At 41.8% G+C, this 22966-nt stretch overlaps 1 protein-coding gene across 3 annotated transcripts in view; it reads right to left on the bottom strand.

The window, feature by feature from the left end:
* Positions 1-22966, bottom strand: part of ADAMTS2 (ADAM metallopeptidase with thrombospondin type 1 motif 2) — a 402877-nt gene that overhangs the window by 83125 nt on the left and 296786 nt on the right. For all 3 annotated transcript variants that reach the window (XM_030573537.1, XM_030573536.1, XM_030573538.1), the window contains one exon: positions 6096-6298. In XM_030573537.1, the coding sequence (XP_030429397.1) occupies positions 6096-6298 (203 nt within the window). The remainder of the gene's footprint in view (positions 1-6095; positions 6299-22966) is intronic.

The following is a 22966-nucleotide window of genomic DNA, read 5'->3' as shown; positions in this document are numbered from 1 at the left end:
CTAGAGGCTGAAACCCTCCACATCACCAAAATTCAAAGTCCAGTTCAGAAAAATGGCTCCTGGAACTAGATTTTAAAGCATAGATTAACCCCTTGCATGTCCAGCAGAAATGGCCATTGGAAGTACTGCTTAAACCTTGAAAGCATTTTGTAATCAAATTATGAAATGGTTTGGGACCCTTGGCACAAATGGCACTTTCTTGGTGTCACAAGTGCCAAAATCATTACTATACTATCCATTAAAAGCTTAGTTCTTCTTCCACTATTTTCACGTAGTATGTAATTTCTATTTCACAATAAAGCATAAGACTCTCCAGATAATCAGTTTTGCCTAGTGTACTTTAAACACCTCCCCAAGACATAGAGAAAGCATGGCAAAAGGAGATGGATTAATAGAATCTCTGACATTTGTTGTTTTCACTTGAGAAGTAAGAGTATCTTTCACACCCTCATGTAGACTACATAGTCAGAAGATATTTCAATATACTATTTAATCACTTCTGCTTTACTTCAAGGAGTCGGGTGCCCCATCATAAATAGTAATATTACATACTGTTGTATACAACAGCACAACTGCTACAACAATAAATCTGAAGTTAATGTGTCACTGACATGTGAACCCAGTCTTTTGAGGTACAGAGCGCACCTTGCAAGATAATGTCCTACAGGGTAGAAACCACACTACCGTGTGCAGGAGAAATGGCAAGGGCACCAGGCTGCTACTGAGGGGCTCTATAAAGTGAAAACTGCAGTATTTGCTTAAAAGACTGCACTGAAAAGGCTTAAACTATTTTGTGGGGAGGTACCAAGGCATTAATGGAAACAAGAGATTTTGTATGTGGAAATGTTTGGAGCCTAAAAATGACATGGCAAATGGCCTCCTCCACTCCACCGAAACTCTCATAGCTTAGCCAGGCTATGATTAGCTGCAGCCCGAAGTGTGAAAAATCCTCTGGCATTTATCACCATTAGTTATGGCCGGATTGTGACTTCATTTCCAAATTATGGGGGGAAAATCAGAGTAGCTGTTCAGGCCATTCTGAACACCCCAGCCCTGGGTTTTTCCTCCCTTTATGGACTTTTGGTGTTGACATTGACCTGTCACCTTAGCCAATGTAAAACAGATTTACTGAATAAGTCATTACACTGGGCTTGAAAAAAATATTGGTTTGATTGGGTTGGCATTGGGGCCTCACCCAACCGCACAGAGAAAGGTTAATTAGGGACACCCTTCTGCTAATGCCCTTTGCACACATTATAACCTAACAAAGCCGGGAAAAGTAACCTTGTTTGGGCTCCCTTCTTTCCATGTTTATGGTAAGGGGAGTTATCACAGGGATTTAGCCTTCAGGAATCAGTTCATCGTGGAGAATTCAACTGCACTTGTCTTACAGTAAACACTTTTGCCTGACTCACATTGGTCTTTAGTTCGTACTTTATAGCTTGTTATTGGAGGAAGCTACCACCACATATATTCATAACTCTACATGTGTGTATGCACTTCGATGATCCGTGAAAGGGACTGTCCTGAAGGCTTGTTAAATTGTTATATGTTTTTCAATACATGCTTTCTGCCCTGTTTCACATCTTTAGTTTCACATAATGTTCTATTTCAGTGGGTTGTTTGCTCATCGGTATTGATGGCAGAGTATCTCTCTGTCTCTTAATCTGAAAAACACAATAAGTAAATAATGCCCACATTTGAGATATCATTGAGCAAGAAAAGGTTTGGTCTGTCTTATTTCTTTGTATTCTTTTTTTTAATCAGAGTCAGATTACATTTTTATTCCTTCTGTTTAAAAATATCAGCAATCAGCATTTCAACCACCATGTCATCTACACCTGTGCTGATCTGGATTTTATGACACCATGTTAATATACTCCAGAACTCCTGCCACTGATGCTCTAGATGGTGGGGAACTGGCATAGCACTGCAATGGGAAAAGTGAATAACAATTTTAGTATAGACACAACCTAGGCGTGGCTTAGCTGGTTTTTTGTCCTGAATGGTTGTTTGGGTAAATTTATTCTATGCAGTGTTTCTATTGCTTGTGGAATGAAATGTTTTGTCTAAAGGATATTTTATGCCAAATTCTCAATTACTGCATTTCCTGATTTGTTCCGTATCCAATCCTTTCTATTTAAACATCAGTAGTTTGGGCCTTCTCCCAGGAAAGTTAATGGCAAAACTCCCACTGATTTCAGCAGGATTAGGATTGAGCCCAAGTCTGTTATGTTATTTTGAGTCCAACTCCTTATATTATTTGACAGCCAGTTTTCCTTTCTTATACAAACAGAGACAAATTCTAGGGTCCACACCTTTGTCCTGTAGTGACCTTCCCTCTTAATATATTTTAATGCCATATTTCTGCTAATTTTTACAGTATATTGCAGTTTGCATTGCAGCACACATTAATGGCACTCTACATAAATACATTTCTCCTTTTAAATTTTCTGTGAGTATTGTTCTACTATATATTTGCTTTCACTTATTACCTTTCCTTTGGAGTCTGTCACCCAGTCAAATAGTTTGGCAGCATCTACTTTCACTTCACCCCTCAGTCACCTTTTTGACAATATCTGGTGTGGCCAAAATATTTAGTATGTAGTTTCTTGTCTTTTCTGAGAAAGTATTAACAAAATTATTTTGGGGAGTTGAGGGGATGTTAAAGAAAGTTGTTAAAGAAATAAAGCAATTAATTATGGCTATCTTGGCTAGATTATAAATAAAGGTGGACTTGCATGGCATTTAAAGGGTTGCATTTAAATGTCATAGGCCACAGAACTGAGGGTTGGTGGCACCCGGGCCACAGGCCAACCACTTTTTTTGCTAGGCCAAACCTGAGTGGTGCTGCAACTTCATGTAGCAGGTCACAATGCCATTCACTCAGATTTGGAGGGTATTTGTGGAGGGGCTCATGGGTCAAGGGGTGAGGGAGGGTCAGGTGGTGGGGGGGCAAATCAATCTCCCACACACACATGCTTTCAGTGGTGCTCTGCAGCCCCTGGCAAACATCAAGCAGGAGATCAGTTTCTGGGGTGGTCTAAAGAGCTGTGACCAAGAAAAATGGAATAAAGATGAGTTAAGAAAATAGTTAGGCTGGTTCTCAGGAAAAAGTTTCCTGACAGCACAATCTATTGCTACTGAAAAGTCTGCCTAAGGAATTCATGTCAGCACCCTTCCTAGAAGCATTCTAAGATACACATTGCACAGAACCCTGCAGAAAATGTTGACAGAAAAATCCAGCATTAGCAAGGAGCTGGAAAAGGGGAACAAGCAGTTCTTTTCTAACTTCTATGATTCTGTATTTTCCTGTAACATATTCATTTAGAGTATCCCCACTTTGCAATATCTAGGGGCTGTCTTGATAGAGCCTGTAGGAATAATAAGGGTTAATGGCAGCATTAGATAAAGATTGCAGATAAAGAAATCAACTACGCAAGAATGTGAGAATGCACATGGGGAACAGGTGTGTGTAAGTTATGCCTGAAAGGAAAACTAGGATGGAATAAAATTAGTTTTTAATCACTAGATTTAATATACAACATCACTAAACCACTTTTAATTATTTTTTTTAAAGTTAAGAGGGTTCTGTGTGGGGCAATCTGGGTACGGGCAGCTCAATGGGGGATCTGGATGCACAGGAGCTTGTTGGGGGGGTTCTGGGTGCAATGGTAATGAGACTACGCAGGGGGGTCCAGGTGAAGGTGGTTGGGGCCCAGTGGGGCAGGTCAAGGTGTGGGGAGAATAGAGCTCAGCTGGGGGGTCTTGGTGTGGAAGACTTATCGGGGGGTCCAGAGCTGGGGGAGTGGGGCTCAGTGGGGTGGGGATCTAGGTGCAGCTGTTGGGGCTCAATAGGGAGGGGATCGAGGTGCAGGTGGCTCGTCGGGGTGGTCCAGCTGCAGGGGGAGTGGGGCTCATCAGGGAGGGTTCTGGGTCTGGGGGGGGGGAGTGAGGCTCGGCAGGATGGTCTGGGTATGAGGGGTCTGGATGCACAGGGGCTGTGCAAATGGGGGAGCAGCTCCCTGTACAGTGAACTCTCCCCCTGCAGCTAAGGAGCGATGGGTGCAGTAAGTATGGGGTTGGGGGAAGAGTTTGCAGAGGTTCCTACAGATAGGGGGAAAATCTGGGAGTGGGTCTGACCCGGCCCCAGATGCCATGCAGGGAAAGAGGAAGTCCTGTCCTCCCTAGCCCAGATAAAACTAGCAGCTGAGCCTGGCACAGGATAGAAGCCATCAGCCGGGTCTTCCCCAGTCCCCTTCCCCATAGTGATTTACCTCTGTGCTGGCCAGACTATAAAACAGAATAAACAGTTCCTTAAACATCTATAATGTGCTGAAAGAAAGACTGCATGATGGGGGACAGATGTTGGAGGTCCCATGATGTCACTGGAAAAATACACTAGGAGTGTCTAAAAATTACAGATGAGATTGTCAGATTAGTGTTATATATCTGGGCAGTCAGTTTAAAACTCCATGCAGAGATAAGAGTCTCATAATCATAGTCATAAAATAATAACATTTAAAAAAATGCTCCAGACAGAAATGTTCCGAGTGTTTTGGGCTTCCATTCACGTTTCAACTTCCACATTCTGCAAAGTGCCCCAAAGTCATCTATCAAGACATTCAGCCTCTGGGGTCAGTCTAAACCCCTACCAGTCAAATTCTTTCAGTCAAAGACTAAATATGGCAGTGTCTTCTGTTAAATTCTACCCAATTATATTTAATGGAGATTTGTGTCTATCTTTATCACTACCACATAGGGATGTCAACTTTCTAATCGCAGAAAATCAAACACCCTTGCCCCACCTCCACTCCTTCCCTGAGGCCTTGCCCCTGCCCTCCTTGTCCGAGGCCCCGACCTCGATCACTTCATCCCCCTCCCTCTGTCGCTTGCTCTATTTCTCACTCGCTCATTCATTTTTACCAGGCCTGGGCAGGGGTGTGGGCTCCAGGAGGGAATTTGAGTGCAGAAGGTGAACTCAGGGCTAGGGCAGGGGTATGAGAGGGGGTGCAGGCTCTGGGACGGAGTCTGGGTGCAGGAGGGGGCTGACGACTAGGGTAGGGGGACATGGTGTAGGAGGGAATGCGGGCTGCAGACAGTCCTTATCTCAGGTAGCTCCCAGAAGTGGCTGGCATGTCCCTCGGCTCCTAGGTGGAGGCGTGGCCAGGCAGTACTGCATGCTGCCTCTGCCCACAGGTGCTGCCCCCGCAGCTCCCATTGGCCGTGGTTCCCGGCCAATGGGAGCTGTGGGGGCAGCGCCTGTGGGCAGAGGCAGAGTGCAGAGCCCCCCAGCCATCTGTCTGCCTAGGACATGTCGTCACTTCTGGGGAGACACACGGAGCTAAGTAGGGAGCCTGCCAGCCCCATACCAACCAGACTTTTAACAGCCCTGTCAGCGGTCCTGAACGGAGCTGCCAGGTCCCTTTTCAACTGGGGGTTCTGGTCAAAAACCAGACACCTGGCAACCCTACAACCAAACCATGCACAGTCTATTACACTGATGGGGTCTAAAAGATTACATATTTAGTTAGGCAAACCCAGACATGCCAACAATGGAGCAAATTATATCAATTTCAGAAGACTAAGTAGCTTACTGTATATATTTAAATGCAGAGTAAAGAAAGTCTGGACCAATGGTCGGGTGACTGTCAATATATCAAATGACTTAATCAAATACTTTAAAAAATAAATTTACAAGCCAATCAATGTTTCTAATCTCTTATTATAACATAGCTCATAATATCTAGTTTGTCTGTGGGGAACATGGCATAAGGGAACATACATCCTAAAGCATGACGACTGCTTTTCAGTGCTAGTCCCAGAATTCCAAATACTCTTCCATGACTCTAGGCTTGGTCCAGCATGGCACTGAAGCACAAACCTAACTTGAAGCATGGCAATGGTCCCACTGACAGTACTGTTCCTGGCCATCACTTTTTATTTTTTTATACTTATGTAGAAGCGGCCTGGATTTTTATGTTATTTCCTGTACTGAGAATGATCTACTGTGTTTTATTCAAAGGGCTAAAGTGAAGTAAATTTACACTAATTTCATTTTGAGGTCTCAGCGCAGGTAGCAGTAAGTTACTTACGATATTCATCAGGGTCAGAAGGTACTTTTGTACATGTTCTTTTCCATGGAACTGCACAACTGAGTCATCAACTCCCAGGAGAACTTCAATGTTGTAGTCATCATCAGTCGCATGCCTCCGATATCTCTTTCTTGAGCTATTTACTCGGTCTTCAATGAGGCTCAGCATATTGACAAGGTTATCCAGATTACTCAGGTCAGCTGCTGAAATTAAATTGAAAAATAGGCTGTCAACAGTATATCAAGGCGTGATTGTTTTAATCCTCTTTGAAAAGACAAAATATGGTTAAAAAAAAAGAGAGAGAGACAGAAAAAGAAGCAGATTCTTCTCCAGCATTATACCAGTGTAAGTAACTTCATTAGCATTATTCTGCATTTAAACAGGTGTAGCAAAGAGAAAAATCTGGCCTACAGTATATCCACATTGCAACAAATGTGAATCCTCTCCCCATATCTTTGTGGCATCCAGTGGATGTTGGACAGTTGTATGTCGCCTTATACTTAGACTGTATGCTCTTCAGAGCAGGGACCATCTCTTTCTTATGTGTGTGTACAATGCCTAAGACAACGGGGCTGCGGCCGATCGACCCTACCTCCATAAGCACCGACTCTGTGGGTGCTCCAGTGCTGGAAAACACATGGAAAAAAATTTGTGGGCGCTTTGCACCCACTGGCAGCCAGCTCCCCTGTCCCCTCACGCCTCCCATCTGACGGCGGCCCTACTGATCAACTCCTCTCCCTCCTTCCCAGTGCTCCTCCTGCCCATAGCAATCAGCTGTTCTGCGGCGTGCAGGAGGGAGGGAGGGACGGGGAAGGAGAGGGAGGAGTGAGGACGGGGCATACTCAGGGGAGGGGATGGAACTGGGCAAGAAGAGGTGGGGCAGGGGTGGAGTTGGGGCAGGAACAGGCAGGGTGGGGACTTGGGAGAAGCGGTGGGGAACTGGGGGAAGGAAACGGGTGTGGGCGGAGCCTGGGGCAGAGAGGGGGTTTAAGTTCCCCTGAATCCGTAAGAAGCCGGCACCTGCACCTACCACAATATAAATACATAACAACAACAATTATAAGACGGTGCTAGAGCGTGCTACTATGTTGATATACCATGTGCCTGTTTGAAGTACAATCCTCGTTGTTGTTAGAAGTTTCTGGAATAAAGAGACTGTTCAGCTGTCTTGTAATGGGGTGCTGTCCCTAACTGCAAATATAATAATAGCCCAGATCTTCTAATGGGAATTAGGTGCCTAAATATTTTTGAGGATTTGTGCCCATATGCCTTCCTTTTATTATTCAGATTCTGCAGTTCTAGGATCAAATTTCACTACAAATGCAATTACCCATGTAAGCCCTCTGCATTAAGCCATGTGAGGACAAACAAACCACTGCCAGTAGAGAAATATTAGATTTATTCATAGAAATGAAAATCTATCTGAAAAGCAATGATGTGGATAAGTTTTCTACAACTCATGGACATTTTACATAACAAAGAAATACAATGAGAAATATATTCAAGATTTTTTTAAAACAACTTTTCATCCTTTGTGCCCAACTTGACTTGTCATATTGAATTGCTGTACATACAAGCACAAACTCCTAGGTGGAAAATTAGGAAATATTATTACTGTTAATTATTTATTTGTTTTCAATAGTGCTCATTATTTAAAAAAAATGGACTAGGCTGCGGTTAATGAACGATCTGTGTCCGCTTAAACGATCTTGAAAACAAAGTATTGGCACTTAACCCTACACTAACTTCTCCGTCACTTGAAGTCTTCAAATTAAGACTGGATGATTCCCTTTCCTGGCCTTCAAACAATCCAACAACTTTGCCAAGCTCATCATCAGAAGCAAGCTCCCCACAGTCCAGGACAGACCAACTCAAAAGGCACCAGACCCAACCATAACAACACATGCAAAACCTGCAGACATATCGCCACTGCTATGATGAACAATACCACCCATAAAAAACTTTTCAAGATCCATAGGCATGGGTGGTGGGTGGAGCCCCACTTTGGGGAGGCTAGCCCCCGGCTCCACCCTTTCCGCCCATACCCACACCCCCTCCCATAGCCAGAGTCCCGGGACCCCATGCTCACTCCTCCCCACAGCCCTGAGCCCACCCCAGAGGAGCCCTAGGTCAGCCAGAGCCACAGAGCCACGTTGCCACTCTGCAGACCTGAAGCCACCCCACAGGAAAATTCAAAAGTTCTTCTCTCTTCCAGAAGAACCACCTTAGATTTGATATGCCCCATGCAGGTTCCAGGGTGGCTGAGGAGGTGGTATATGTTACTCACTTCCTGGGTTCATCAGTAATCTCCCTAGAGTCCAGGGAGATTACTGATGAACCCAGGAAGTGAGTAGCACATACTCTCTCCTCAACTGCCCCAGAACCTGCATGATGCATAATAAAATGCAAATATTTCCCCCACCAAACCTCAACTGGGGTCCAGCAGCAGCAGCAGCTGTGCCATAGGTCCTACACATGCTTATCATAACATGTGCTGTACCTCATCCTGTATATCAAAAGGCCCAAGTAACAACTATGTGGGTGAAACCAAACAACCACCAGGCTCTTGAATGAACTCGCACAGAAAAATGGTAAAAGATAAAAACACCATATCACTGTGGGCAAACACTTGTCACAAAATGATCACTCATATCTGACCTCCTAGTTCTTGTCCTCAAAGGAAACTTGTGCATCACATTCAAAAGATAAGCCTGGGAGCTTAAATTCATAACTCTGATAGTTACCAAAAATCATGGGCTCAAGAAAGACGTTCGTTTTATGGCTCATTACAACAATTTGTAACCTACTAAACCTCCTTTATTCTACAACTGCAGAGGTTTCAGAGTGGGACCAACGTTAGTCTGCATCAGCAAAAAGAACGAGAAGTACTTATGGCACCTTAGAGACTAACATATTTATTTGGACATAAGCTTTTGTGGGCTAAAACCCACTTCATCAGATGCATGGAGTGGAAAATACAGTAGAAAGATATACAAGATATATATACATACAGAGAACAAGAAAAGATGGGGGCTGTCATGTCAAGTCTGTAGAGGTTTTAGCTGCCCCCTTCACCTTAAATGGTCTCTTGTAACATGTGTTAACCCCTTATCTTTTCCACCCTTGTATTTATCTGTGAGTATCTTTCCCAGATCACCCAAAGAAGAGCTTTGTGTAATCTTGAAAGCTTGTCTCTTTCACTAACGGAAGCTGGACCAATTAAAATTATTACCTCACCCACCTTGTCTTTCCAGAATTAGTCAAACACAAGTTACTGCTCTCAATACAAGAACAACTGGATGAAATTATAAGTCCTCTATTATACAGGCAACACTAGATGATCTGTTGGTCCCTTCTGACCTTAAATATCTATGAAAAAGAACCCCATTGCAGTAGGCATACAACCACGTAATAAAAGCACAGGCCCTGCCACCAAAGAGTTTACAATCTTGGCTAACAACAAGATGCAACAGATTGATGACACAAACAGAAGGGGAGAAGGTCTGTTTCAGTACCCCTTCTTTCCTCCGCTGCTCCAAACAGGAGTTCTTCCTATGATAAAGACAGCCTTAAATGTAGCTAATGAATGCAGCAATCATATTCTGCAGACTTCCATTGGCTCCAACTCTTGGGGCAGCTTGAAGTTTTTGGAAATTAAGTTGGTCAGAATCAATGGCTCAACTTGAAAATTCGTTCTTCCCTATAAACCCAGTTGACAGTTTCAGGCTGACAGGTAAACAACCCTAGACTAGCAATCCTAAAGGGAATTCTTCACCAGGGTTTGAAAATCTGTCAAGCAGCCCATTGCAGCCCTATTTCATAGGGCATTCCTGCATAAAAATGTTCGTGTTAATCTTTTATAGCAACCGGAAGTAATTATTTAGCAATCACTCAAAACCTCATGAGATTTACTATGAAATCTTGTGGCAACCGTATTTTTGTTCTCTACTATGGCAAACTGTAGTCAGTGTGAAATTTGACAGTAAATCTTACAAGCTTTTTAGAAAAGCTAGACTAGCTTGGCAATGGCTACAAGTCATGTCCTGTTTACTTTGCACACAGATAGGTATAATAAAAAACAGCAAAACAAAGGCTACTGAACATGATATTGAGAAATGGTTTCTCTTTCCAGTGCTTGGCAGGGCAAGGGAGACTGGCCCTCTGAGGGGCTGAATGCTTTGGCGTGATCTGAGATAAGGAGATTGTGTTGATGTCATTGATGACAGGCAGTTTTGATGGTGGTGCTGGCAGATCCGCCTCTGTTCTGTTGTTCTTATGGACTGTGATGCTGTCCTTGAGAGAGCTGTCTGGTTTTTTTTTTTTCCTGTTTAGGTGTTTAAATCAAAATAAAATAATGATTTCTAGGAGGTGTGACAGGATGGTCAGCCCTCCCATCCCTCACCTGCCATGGCCCTTTAAGGGCTTGAAAGAGCCAACAGATATCTAGATAGAGAGACCTAAGGGAATAGGGATAGAAAGGAAGCAGCCCTGGGAATGAATAATGCTTGGAGAGGGAATCTATTACTGTACCTTTAAAGCCCAGGGGCCAGGAGCCTTATAGAGAGAGTGGGGCATGGCTCCCTTCTCACCCAACCAATTGGGAAGGAGTTGGGAGAAGGGGACCAGCATAAAGACTGCCTCTTCCCTCAGAGTAGGGAGACATTGGCAGGAGAAGACTAGCCTGCTGAAGGAAGCTCACAAAAGCCTTGCAGCTGATCCGAGGCACAACCCCAGTTGCAGGAGGAGGGCTGTGGGAAACTTCAGTCTGGACAAGTGAGATATTGACTGCTCTAAATACTCACAATACAGCCCAGCATCTGCAGAGCAGGGCAGAAAATGGTCTTCATGGAAGCATCTCCACAGCTGGCTAAGAAGAAGCTGGAAAGAACCACACAGTCAGGGGATTGGGGGTATAGCATTGTTCAGAGGTCTGGTGACCATATCAAGGAAGAAGACAGGAGCAGCTCAGGGAAGGGGTAGAGGGGCACAGTGATTAGTCCTTATCCACCTAAAACAGGGTCCATGGGCTGGAACCCAGAGGAGAACAAAGAGGAAGATAAGAGTACTAGAAATGCATGAGACCATGAGAACTACAAGTCCTAGATGGTAGTTGAAGGCCAGGCTTAAAGACATTAGACTTTGGATTTTCTTATTTTGGACACTGCAGTTGGAGACAAATGGAGAAGTGAACCAGCCAGAGGGTATAGCCACTTAAAACAACATGCCATTGTGGAATCAACATGGACAAAGGCGCATTAGATTGGACGAACCCCTGCAGTATTGTGTCCAGACCTAAGGGGGTGTTCTGGAGATGACAGGCTTGACTACACATAACATCTATATTCCTGCCATGAATAATCCTGCAAAGCCTCATGGGATGATCCTAGTTCTCTGTTCACTAACCTTTGCAGCCAGTTGCTTGCTGGATTCCTTATTATTTCACTCTTCTTTTCCTTATTATGTCCCCTAGTGTCCTAAACACGCCCACTGAAGTTCTCCAATAGGTCACTTTGAAGGCAAGCCATCCAATGCCTTTAGTCTTTCCTTGGAGCATGAATTCTTCACAGCCAATCTCATCTTTGCTCCCCAAGTGGTATCCTTTCCAGGACAATTATGGGAGTTACAGGTATTCAGTACCTCTCAGGATCTGGTTTCACATCCTTCCTGTGGAACAGAACGCCGCTCTCCAGCAGGCAGCACTGTCCTTCAGCGCCCCCACAGGTGTCACTGCCACACACTGTTCACAAGTCATACAAAGCACTTGTCATGGTAACTACATATTCTGCCCTCTTATTTAGTATCTTTTCCTAGTTGATTATCCTGTGGCTGCTGGAGATGCCCCCTTTTGATTTACTCATTTGATCATTATTCATCTCACTGTCACGGTCTAATGGATGGTGCACTGCTACTATTTCTACCACTCCTCCCCAACAAATTATGTTTAAATCAGAAAAAACAAAAGATCCAAAATAAATAACACTTATATCAGGTAACAGGGAAAATAAATGAGAAGCAGAAGCATCTGTTATAAATCCGTGATTTGTCAATCTCAGGTTGAGGCTGCATTTTGTCTTTTATCATACTGGTCCACTAACCCCAGTAATTTTACTGTTAGACCATCACATTCCTGCTCTGTTAATTATCGAGTGTCAGAAACGAGAGAGGGGGAAATAAGAACAAAATAAGAGTCTGAACTGCCTCCTCACATTTCCAATGTGCCACCTTCCATACAGCCCCTCAGGCGCATGCGGTTTGTGCAATAACATTCCAAAAGTTACCTTGGACTGCACCATATTTTAGTAAATTATCCCAACGTCTCTCTATAAGGTGCTCATTTGCAGCAACTTCTGCATATCTGAATACCAGCCACTAATTATCTGTGCCAATTTTTGTGCTCCATCTCCCCAGAGTAACATTAACAAATAACCTCTTCTGGAAACTTTCACCTTGCTCCTGCTAGGAAAGATCCACATTAGTGAAATTGAAACAGCACATTCTCCAAAACACAGAGCAGAACCCAACATGGCATCCTGAAAAGAACCTACCACCTAGGGTCACCAGATGTCCCGATTTTATAGGGACAGTCCCGATTTTGGGGTCTTTTTCTTATATAGGCTCCTCTTAGCTCCCCCCCCCCACCCTTGTCCCGATTTTCACACTTGCTGTCTGGTCACCCTAATATTACCTCACATAGGCACAGTCACAGTCTGAGACATGTGGATAGGACAAACCATGGCAATTTACTTTTAAACGTATAAGTTTCACATTCTGATTGTCCAATTGACTTTTAAAAATGCAGCTCATTTTCCTCTGCCGACAGCTTAGTAATAAGAACAACAGTAACATGGTGCAAAATGCCTCTCATTATGAAACAACAAGCCCCAAAGACCAGCATTTCTGACTCAGTGGATCTGATGCTAGTATTTCCAGGCACGCTCCTGAAGAAACCCCTGAGTTAGGCTTCCTGTCACTTTGACCAAGCTGCTATAAATTGCAGATCTGCATTGCTGCTGAGCTAGCTGGCTCATGTTTACTGCTGGACTGGGAGAAGGGAAAGTACCATACTCAGGTACCCTTGACACATGCTTAACTTGCACAACCCTCTAGCTACTTCTGCAGCTCTTTTGACTCAAGACCTTTAAATTGCACCTCGCATTTTTCTAATCATCCCTATTCCTTGCATGCTACCCATTTTAACTGTCCTCCACGAGCAACTGATCTCCAAATTAAGTCTGTTAATTCTATGTTACATAAATTCTCATCTGTCCTCCCTGGGGAGCTGAACATCAACTCAGTGAGATTGACACCTGCCTCCTTTATAAAGACAGACAAAAGCAGCAGTTAACTTTTGCTCCTTAGCCCATGATATAATTTCTCTACCCTCATTTTTAAATAACACAATGGCTTTTTATTTTTGCTAGTTGGGCACATAGTTGCAATATGTCTGGCTCAATTGCTAATCATTACTCCTTTTTAAATCTCCAACTTTTCTATGTGTATTTATAGGTCTGCTCTACCATCCTCTTTCCCACTTTCTTTGTATTTTATTTTTAATGCCCTCTATTTGTGTTTTCATCTTTAAACTCCTACTTAACCACAACAGCCTCTTCATAATTCATGAATTCTTTTTTCATAGCATGGTTTGCATTTGGACTCTTATGCTATACATCATGCATAAGAACACAGGACAAATCCAACAAGGTGAATTAAAATGGAAGAGAGGTGTTGAGAGGTGAAAGCAAATTGAAAAGTGTCCTAAATAAAAGGGAAAACAAATCCTACACTGTGTACTAGTAAAATGCTACAGCCTTAAGGCCCTGGTCAGAAAAGGATTCCCAAGCAAGACAGCACTTAAGCACGTGCTTGGGCCTAGGATTGTGACTGTTGCCATATAATCCACAAATAAAGAGCAATTAAACAATTATGACAGCAGCTTTCTGTTTTCAGTTTCTGTGCAAATTCTTTATTTTCATTTTTTCATAGATAAGGCCATTGTGCTCATTGTCTGATCTCCTGCATAACACCATCCCTAGAACTGTGTGTGTGGCCCAGAACCTACTTGCAGATGGAAAAAAAGATTCTGTCGTATGAATCCCCACATAACTCTAACCTGCAGTGCCCTTTTACTCAGGTTCTGATCTTGGGATCAGGATTGTCCCACAATTTTTTTCCCTATGGTCTTAAGCTCAGTGCTATTCTAGTTAACTTCTGCCAATGAGACACTTGAATGTTCAGTCCAGACTGCAAAGCATGAGCAAATTACAGAGAATTAGCACATTTCATGACTGAGATAGGTGACCCCTGGCACTTTAAGGGACATGTACAACAACCTCATTTGCAATTGTAATAGAGTGAAATGCCAAGCCATGGTACAAGACTTGAATTACAACAGTTTAATCTGATGTCGATGCTCTTTTTACACCGTGTATTTTGCAGCAAGGGAAAATGAAATTTCATTACAGTGCAAACAAACAAACATAAAAAATCCTGCAAGTAATCAAAATTTACAGTTCCCTACCACTGGAAAATAAGCAAAGAAATTCACATGATACACCTGAGCTGATTAGAAGCACCTTTGAAAAATAACAAAGGTTATAAGCAAACATTTACTTTATAAATGCATTTTAGCTCTACTCATAGAACAAAAAATTCTGCTCATATTTAGTTAACATTTCAAAAGCTGAATTATACAATACATTTTAAGAGGAAAAAAGTCCTAACTAGATGATCATAAACTAAAAATCACTCAACTAAACTTTTAAATGTTAAATACAATACAAATAAATAGAAATCTGATCATATTTTACAATGACCCATATGACCATATGATCAACTTCTGTTCCTCCTATACAATGAGCTGCGGCCACACAGAAGGATCTTTTAACTACACAATGCTTTGTAAATAATGACCTGTCTTCGGTTTTTGAAAAAGGAACAGAAAAAAACTCTTACAATGGGGAAAAACGCATGTATCCTGACTTTCTTACGTGTTCTCAATCAACCTGTTATAATTCTACAGCAGGGATAGGCAACCTATGGCACGTGTGCTGAAAGCAGCACGTGAGCTGATTTTCAGTGGCACTCACACACCTGGGTCCTAGCCACCGGTTCGGGGGGCTTTGCATTTTAATTTAATTTTAAATTAAGCTTCTTAAACATTTTAAAAGCCTTATTTATTTTACATACATGAAATGAAGGTTAAAATAATAAAAATGTAAAAGTGGGAGTAAAAGTATATCCCACTACTTCCTACAAAAAAAATCAAAGCAAACCACAGCCATGTGCTTCTCAAGCCATCAAGTCCAGGCTCTGGGAATGTGAATAGCACACCCAGTTTCAGGAAAAGTTAACATGAAAAATTTTCAAGTGATCTCTGCAATGAAAAGTGCTAAACATGTAATTTTTAAAAAAAGCTAAGATTAGCATAGCCTTGATACCTGTGGGCTCACAAGGACATAGGGTACTGTGGATGCCAACTGTAAATGTGATTTATTTTTTATTTCCCTCTTTGCCCCATCTATCTTCCATTGACATCATGGTAATTTCAGAACATGCATACAAGATTATTTATTATTGGTGTCCAGGTCAACCTCAGTGATGTCTGACTTCCTTGTAGAAGATAGAGGTACAATTCCTCCATCTTTTCGAATGGCTTATTATGTAATCCAATTGACGTAATTCTTCTGTGAAACAAGCTATACTGGTACCAGATAGTACTGCTTACCATGCATTTAGGAACTATCTTAAAAGAGTAAAGTCATACCCAACCATTGCATCAAAAACCAAAGTTACATAAGCCTGATGCTCATTTACATAAGAAAACTTTACACTGCTCTGGCAGCACAAACCATCCTTCAAAAGGCAATAAATTATATTTATACTCCCTTTGAGACCCTTTACACCTCCAGAGCCCTGTCAAGTGGCATTAGGGGAAGTGAGAATTGGGCCCTTGGTCTAGAAAATAAAATGAAGGATCTGGAAAGTGAACGTATAAAGTCAAATGATAAGAATATGAAAAATTCTTCCATTTAGGCATAAATATAATAAAACCTTTAGTGAAATAACTTTGTATTTTAATGAGATATGATCCAAATGGGGGAAATGTCACTTGTTAGCTAACATAAATACTTTTTTATCAGTCAGATTCTTCTGCTAATGACTTTTTAATATGAGACAAGGATATTGGCAAACTATTAGAATGGTTCACTTGACTACACTGGTATAACCAATAGCAAACCTTGAGATATTCAAAATATGTCATTAAACTATCCAAAGTGTTACTAAGCCTAGCTGAGGGTAAAAGGCTAGACAAATCTATAGCTATTAGAAATATACAGACAATATTAAGGTAAAAGCAGAAGGTTGCCTCAGGGCTTGATACGTTCACTGCATTCTGAATTCTACTTAGTGTATAAAGAATGTATAGCCCCTAATCTGTTACTTCTCCATAATGAATGCAAAACTCCAAAGCCACCACCAATGAAACCACTTACTCCTTTACAGAAGCATAAGTTACATTAATCAAAAAACCAACTAGAGAACCCACCTGTAAGAATTATAGGCTGCCATTAATTAATACATTTGGATTGAGATGTACATGCTAAAACTGGTAAAACAGGGTGACTAGTTTGAAATCCCATGCTTCTAAAGTGAGTTAGGTTTTGATATAAATACTTGGTTCTGATCGTTCGAACCTGTACCATCTGGACTATTCACCTAAAAGATTCGGCTGCAGCTATTTTGCTTCAAGTTAAAAAGCCTTTCATCAGGTTAAACAGCTGATATAAGATTATGTGGGACAAATTCAAAGCCACTCCCATTAATCAGCAGCTGTAAATCTGTATATTTTATAAATATATGTACACACACACATCCCCCTTCTTTTACCTGTTTGTCCCAGAAATTATTGCTTAGATGAAGACTATTTGTCTGTCAAACATAACAAAGGTCCCTTCCCTTCCAGTCCTATGATTCTATGATAAGAGACATCAGTAATAATAATTACTGAGCACTTCTGTGTTTACATAGTTTAACAGGCACCCTGGACATACACTATCTACCTAGGAACTAACATAGCTCCCTTTCTGTAGTATCTGAACACCTTAACTACCAATGAATGTATCCTCCCATAAACCTCTGCAAAATAAGGCAGTATTATCGTCCCAAATTTTAAGACAATGATATAAATTCTGTGCATTATCCGGCTAGTAAAAAAAATAATTCCACATAGTTAAATCACAAGCATAAACACTAATTATTTTCATATTTCTACTGGGAGGCTGTTCACTGCATCCTTGGCGAAGGACATTTTCTGTTGTTCTATCTACACTGTTCTTTTCAGCGAGAAGCTTTGCTGAATCAGTACTCAAAATGAATGCTTTTAAAGTGCTTGTACAAAATAGCATTTACTTGGCTGATAAATTTTATTCGATTACGCAAGAAGAAAAGATATGAAAGGAACACAGTCAATAAAGACTTTGCTTGGCTTGAGTGTTCCAGACACTCCCACAAGTCCCACACGATGCATTGTTTGGGGCTTGTATATTTTTACCTGGTCCCCTCCAGTGTGGCAGCTGGACAGTGTATTTATTGAATCTGGCACGAATCAATACCCATCACTTCTTCCACTGTTTTCAGCTTTATAAGAAATATGACATCACCAGCTGCTTTTATCCCATTCCGCTTCAACAGAAACCAGTCTCTCATGTTTAGGTGTTCTTCCCCCTTGGTTTACCAGATTCTGATTATCTTAGCTATATGCTTTCTACTAGCATAAAGCTTTAAGCTCGACCCTATACCACACTTCTACTAGTGATGGGTCAATTACCCCAAACCTTCAGCATATTTTAGAACCAAACTTCCCCCGATCCTGTAAAGTTTCTGAAACATTCATGTGGTTGCTGTTGTGGTTTTTTTTTTGTTTTGTATTTCTGGTATCCACCCTGGATCAGAAATATCACAAGTTTTCCAGTTGGTAGGGCCTAATTCTCCTCTCACTTTCTCTAGAGTAAATTGGGAGTAACTACATTGTAGCTCAATGGAGTTATGTCAGTGTTAACTAAGTGGACGTGAGAGAAGAGTCAGGCTTGTAGTCTTCAAACTACATTGCTAGCATATTGTAACATGATTACAAATCAGAATAACACGTTTCCAAAGTTTTGGGAGCCTTGGGGAGGAGAACAGGGTTCAGCACCAGGTCAGGCAAATATCACATCCCTAATCTTCTAGGGGCTCTCTGTATGCCCTAGGTTTTTCCTTTTAACTGATGTATTCAAGCAACAAGCAGCTTCTTAGCCTAGCACAGAAGGCACGGCTACAGGAAAATACTGTGGGTGTACACACTTATTTTAAAAGTATGGAAATTAGGTATAACCCTCTGAATCCTGCAAAGTCACACAATGCTGCAAAGTTTCCCATCCCTGAGTTCTTTCTAAGAGTTAGAGATTATATTGTGAATATCTCCAACTGTACTACTACACAGGAATAGCCAAAGGAGGGAGGAGGGAAAAAAAAAGAGCAACTGGATCTTGCCCAAATTCTGAGGGCTCATATTTGATGTGGGAGTATCATACCTAATCATGGGTGTTCTCACACCCTCTAGTTTGAATGGAGTTCTGCCTTTTCCAGAGGCTGACCACATTCACGCTGCTGTCCCCATTTGTTACATAGAGGTTATGCAAACAGCACATCACAGTTCATACCATTAGCAATATCCCTTAGTCCCTGTAAAATTAGGAAATATTAACTTTGTGTGGCCAGCTGAGACAAGGATGCTGTGAAAGATAAAACACAACGTGCGAAGAAGAGAACAGAAAGCAGCTTGTAAAGGAAAAACCCTTTTAAAGGTGAAATCATAAAGTATGAGTGTCAAGCTGTGGTATGAAATTAGTGCAGCAACCATTGCATATCTCATCAGTCTCAGCATCCCCTTATCACAAGGATATGGCTGCTGGAGCTTTGAATTGGAGAGAAATGATGCCATAGTAAATGCATAACCACACCTGAGTGACAGACCTCAGCTGCCTCAATATGAGAATGTTTCAACTTTCCAGGCTTTTTTATTGGTGAGTGATCATTAGGGTATTATGCAAAAGAAAGGATTGAGAGGGAATGGAGATAACCATTGCCCTACAGAGAAGATTTGAATTTCAGACAGCAGGTTCCAGTAATAGATACCGTGTGAGATTCAAATAAGTGCTATCCTTGCTAGTTTTTCCTCAAGTGAAGGATCAAGCAAAATGTTGACTCCCTCAGAATTTAATCTTCCTCCCTGCAACAAAAGAGTATAGGCTAACAGAGACAACAGGGCAAGGAACAAAATCTCAGATCTAGTGGAAGTTCTGAGGTGGTGTGAATGGGTTCATGCCGGTGGCACTTCCAGACAACTGCACCAGAAATATTTTAAACAAATGCATCCTAAAACCCTGATAATGCTCTGAAAATGAGAGAGAACATCTGTATCTGGATAATCTAAATTAGGAGAGGAGTCAGTGAAAGAGATCACACTGAAGCATTTGAGTGCCAGGACAATTTCTTAACACGAACAAATCACTCTGTACTTTCATTTACAATTCCCACAGCTTCAGAGAAACTCAGGAAACCAGCAGAGTTGCCATGTGAAAAAAGACCAAAAATATGTAGTCTGCAAGAAAAACCATTTGACTTGGCAAATTTGTGCTGGATTCATCCCAAGCAAATAAGTTCTTGTCCCACAGACACTTTTGACTTCATACTTCAGGGAGGAATTCAGGTTCGCCGGGGATGGCGACCTAAGCCCAGAGGTAAGTGGGGAAGTGGGATACAGTGAGGAAACACAAGGAGGAGGGTACAAGACGGGAAGCCACCTGATTCATACTGAGAAAATAGGGCAATCGGCTAGTTATGTTAAGTGCATATACAACAACGCAAGAAGCCTGGGTAACAAGCAGGAAGAATTGGAAGACCTGGCAAAATCAAGGAACTATGATGTGATCGGAATAACAGAAATTGGGTGGGGCAGTTTACATAAATGGAGCACTGTCATGGATGGGTATAAACTATTCAGGAAGGATAGGTACAGGAAGAAAGGTGGAGGAGTTGCATTGTATCTAAGAGAGTAGTATGATTGCTTAGAGCTCCAGTATGAAACTAGAGAAAAGCCTGTTGAGTGTCTTTGGGTTCAGTTTAGAGGCGAGAACAACAAAGGTGATATCGTGGTGGGAGTATGCCATAGACCACCAGATCAGAAGGATGAGGTAGCCATGGCTTTCGTGGGACAACTAACTCAAGTTTCCAGATCACAGTCCTGGTTCTAATGGGGGACTTCAATCAACCTGACATCTGTTGGGAGAGCAATACAGCAGTGCACAGACAATCCAGGAAGTTTTTGGAGAGTGTTGGGGCCAACTTCCTGCTACAAGTGCTGGAAGAACCAACTAGGGCAGTGCTCCTCTTGACCTGCTGCTTACAAACAGGGAAGAATTGGTAGGAGAAGTAGAAGCAGGTGGCAACCTAGGCAGCAGTGACCATGAGATGGCTGAGTTCAGGATCCTGACAAAAGGAAGAAAGGAGAGTAGCAAAATACGGACGCTGGACTTAAGAAAAGCAGACTTAGACTCCCTTAGGGAACTGATGGGTAGGATCCCCTGGGAGGCTAATGTGAGGGGGAAAGGAGTCCAGGACAGCTGGCTGTATTTTAAAGAAGCCTTATTGACGGCTCAGGAACAAACCATCCCGATGTGCAGAAAGAATAGCAAATATGGCAGGCGATCAGCTTGGCTTAACAGTGAAATTTTCGGTGAGCTTAAACTCAAAAAGAGAGCTTACAAGAAATGGAAATTTGGACAGATGACTAGGGAGGAGTATAAAAATATTGCTAGAGCATGTGGGGGTGTAATCAGAAAGGCCAAGGCATGACTGGAGTTGCAGCTGGCAAGAGACGTGAAGGGTAACAGAAGGGTTTTTTTTTACAGGTATGTTAACAACAAGAAGGTGGTCAGGGAAAGTGTGGGACCTTTACTGAAAGGGGAGGCAACATAGTGACAGATGATGCGAGTTCCATTGTCCTACTCCTCTTACAGTTAGGAAGTTTTTCCTGAGATTTAATTTAAATCTGCTATGCTGTACTTTGAATGCATTGCCTCTTGTCCTTCCCTTGTGGCAAGAGAGAACAACTTTTCTCCACATTTTTTACAGCAGCCTTTCAAGTATGTGAAGACTGCTATCATGTCCCCCATTCATCTCATCTTTTCCAAACTAAGCATACCCAGTTCCTTCAGGCTTTGCTCATATGGCTTGCATTCCATCCCTTTGATCATCTTGTTGCTCACCTCTGGATCCTTTCCAGCTTCTTGTAGCCAATGATTTTATTTTATCATTCATGTATTGTGTGTTGTGTGATGTTAGGATTATAGAAGTATAGACTGATCAGTTAGAAGTGATAAATATGTATTAGCTTTCTAAATAAAGGAGGGCTGAAATGCAAGACGTACAGGCTGAGAGGCCTGTAAGATTTTAGTTTAGCCATTTTAGGCCTTAGAATTAAGAAATGCTTCATATAAGTAAGTAACCAAAGAATAATGCGATGCCACAAGATTATGGGAAATGATGTATCAATGTGTGGTATTGCGAAAAATTAGCAGTAAGTTTAATTTTAGATCATAAAAATGCTCTAGAGTCACATTTTTTTTAACACATGCCTTAACCACAGGATACAAGTTGTGTGTCAATGCTAATGAGAATAAAAAGAACTATACACAACTTATAGAGAATGGGGTACAGCAAAATTCTTGAAGGATACAACACAAATAAGGAAAAAGAGAGTTAACACTTTCATGCACATGCAGAGTGTAGGTACAGTCAGAATCACATTATAAAAGAGGATGCTCAGACTGGGAAACCTGAGCTTCCTACAGGAAAATTCCAGCAGGAACCATCCATCTATTGATGATCAATCCATGAGAGATCCATCAGATCCTAACACTATCTAGGAGGATGAGAGCATGACAGTAGATATAATTTGTGTATGGATATATTTAGGCTTTATATCTGCTTGGATATTCATAACTTTGCTACTATAATAAAATCAGTAAAAGATATTAGACATTGTTCTTGTGATTGTATGCATTACTTTCCTTGGTCTATGTGTGTTCCTACAAGCTCTAGATCTGAAACACGTGGCAAAGGTAACTCTATTGAGCTTGAGACTGTAGCCACCAGAGTCAAACCTACAATGATGTAATACATCATTAAATTTACTTTAATAAAATAAAAGGCTACATTCTCTCCATCCTTTCTATACAACTGTGACCAAAATTGGACAAGTATTACAGCTGAGGCCTAACCAGCACCGAGTAGAGTGGTACTGTCATCTTCCGTGACTTGCATACTATGCTTCTGTTAATGCAAACTAAAATTGCATTTGCTTCTTTTGCAACAGCATCACATTGCTGATTCATGTTGAGGCTGTAATCCACCACAAATCCCAGAACCTTCTCAGCAATGCTGAAGGACGACGGATAGCTCAGTTGGTTTGAGCATTGGCCTGCTAAACCCAAGGTTGTGAGCTCAATCCTTGAGGGGAGCACTTAGGATTGGGGCAAAAAATTGGTCCTGCTAGTGAAGGCAGGGGACTGGACGCAAGGTCCCTTCCAATTCTAGGAGATTATTATCTTTAAGCCAGTTATACCCATTCTGTATTTGTGCATTTATTTTTTTCTTCCCTAAAAGGTAGCACCTTATATTTGCCTTTGTTGAATTTCATTTTGTTGTATATAGACGAGTTCTTCAGTTTATCAAGGTCCCTCTGAATTTTAGCTCTGTCCTCCAAAGTGTTGGCAACACCTCCCCTCCCCCAACTTTGTGTCATCTGCAAATTTGATCAGTATGTTCTC

Source organism: Gopherus evgoodei, chromosome 8 (assembly GCF_007399415.2).
Source record: "Gopherus evgoodei ecotype Sinaloan lineage chromosome 8, rGopEvg1_v1.p, whole genome shotgun sequence".
NCBI lineage: Eukaryota > Metazoa > Chordata > Testudines > Testudinidae > Gopherus > Gopherus evgoodei.
This window is presented reverse-complemented; position numbering and strand designations above follow the sequence as displayed.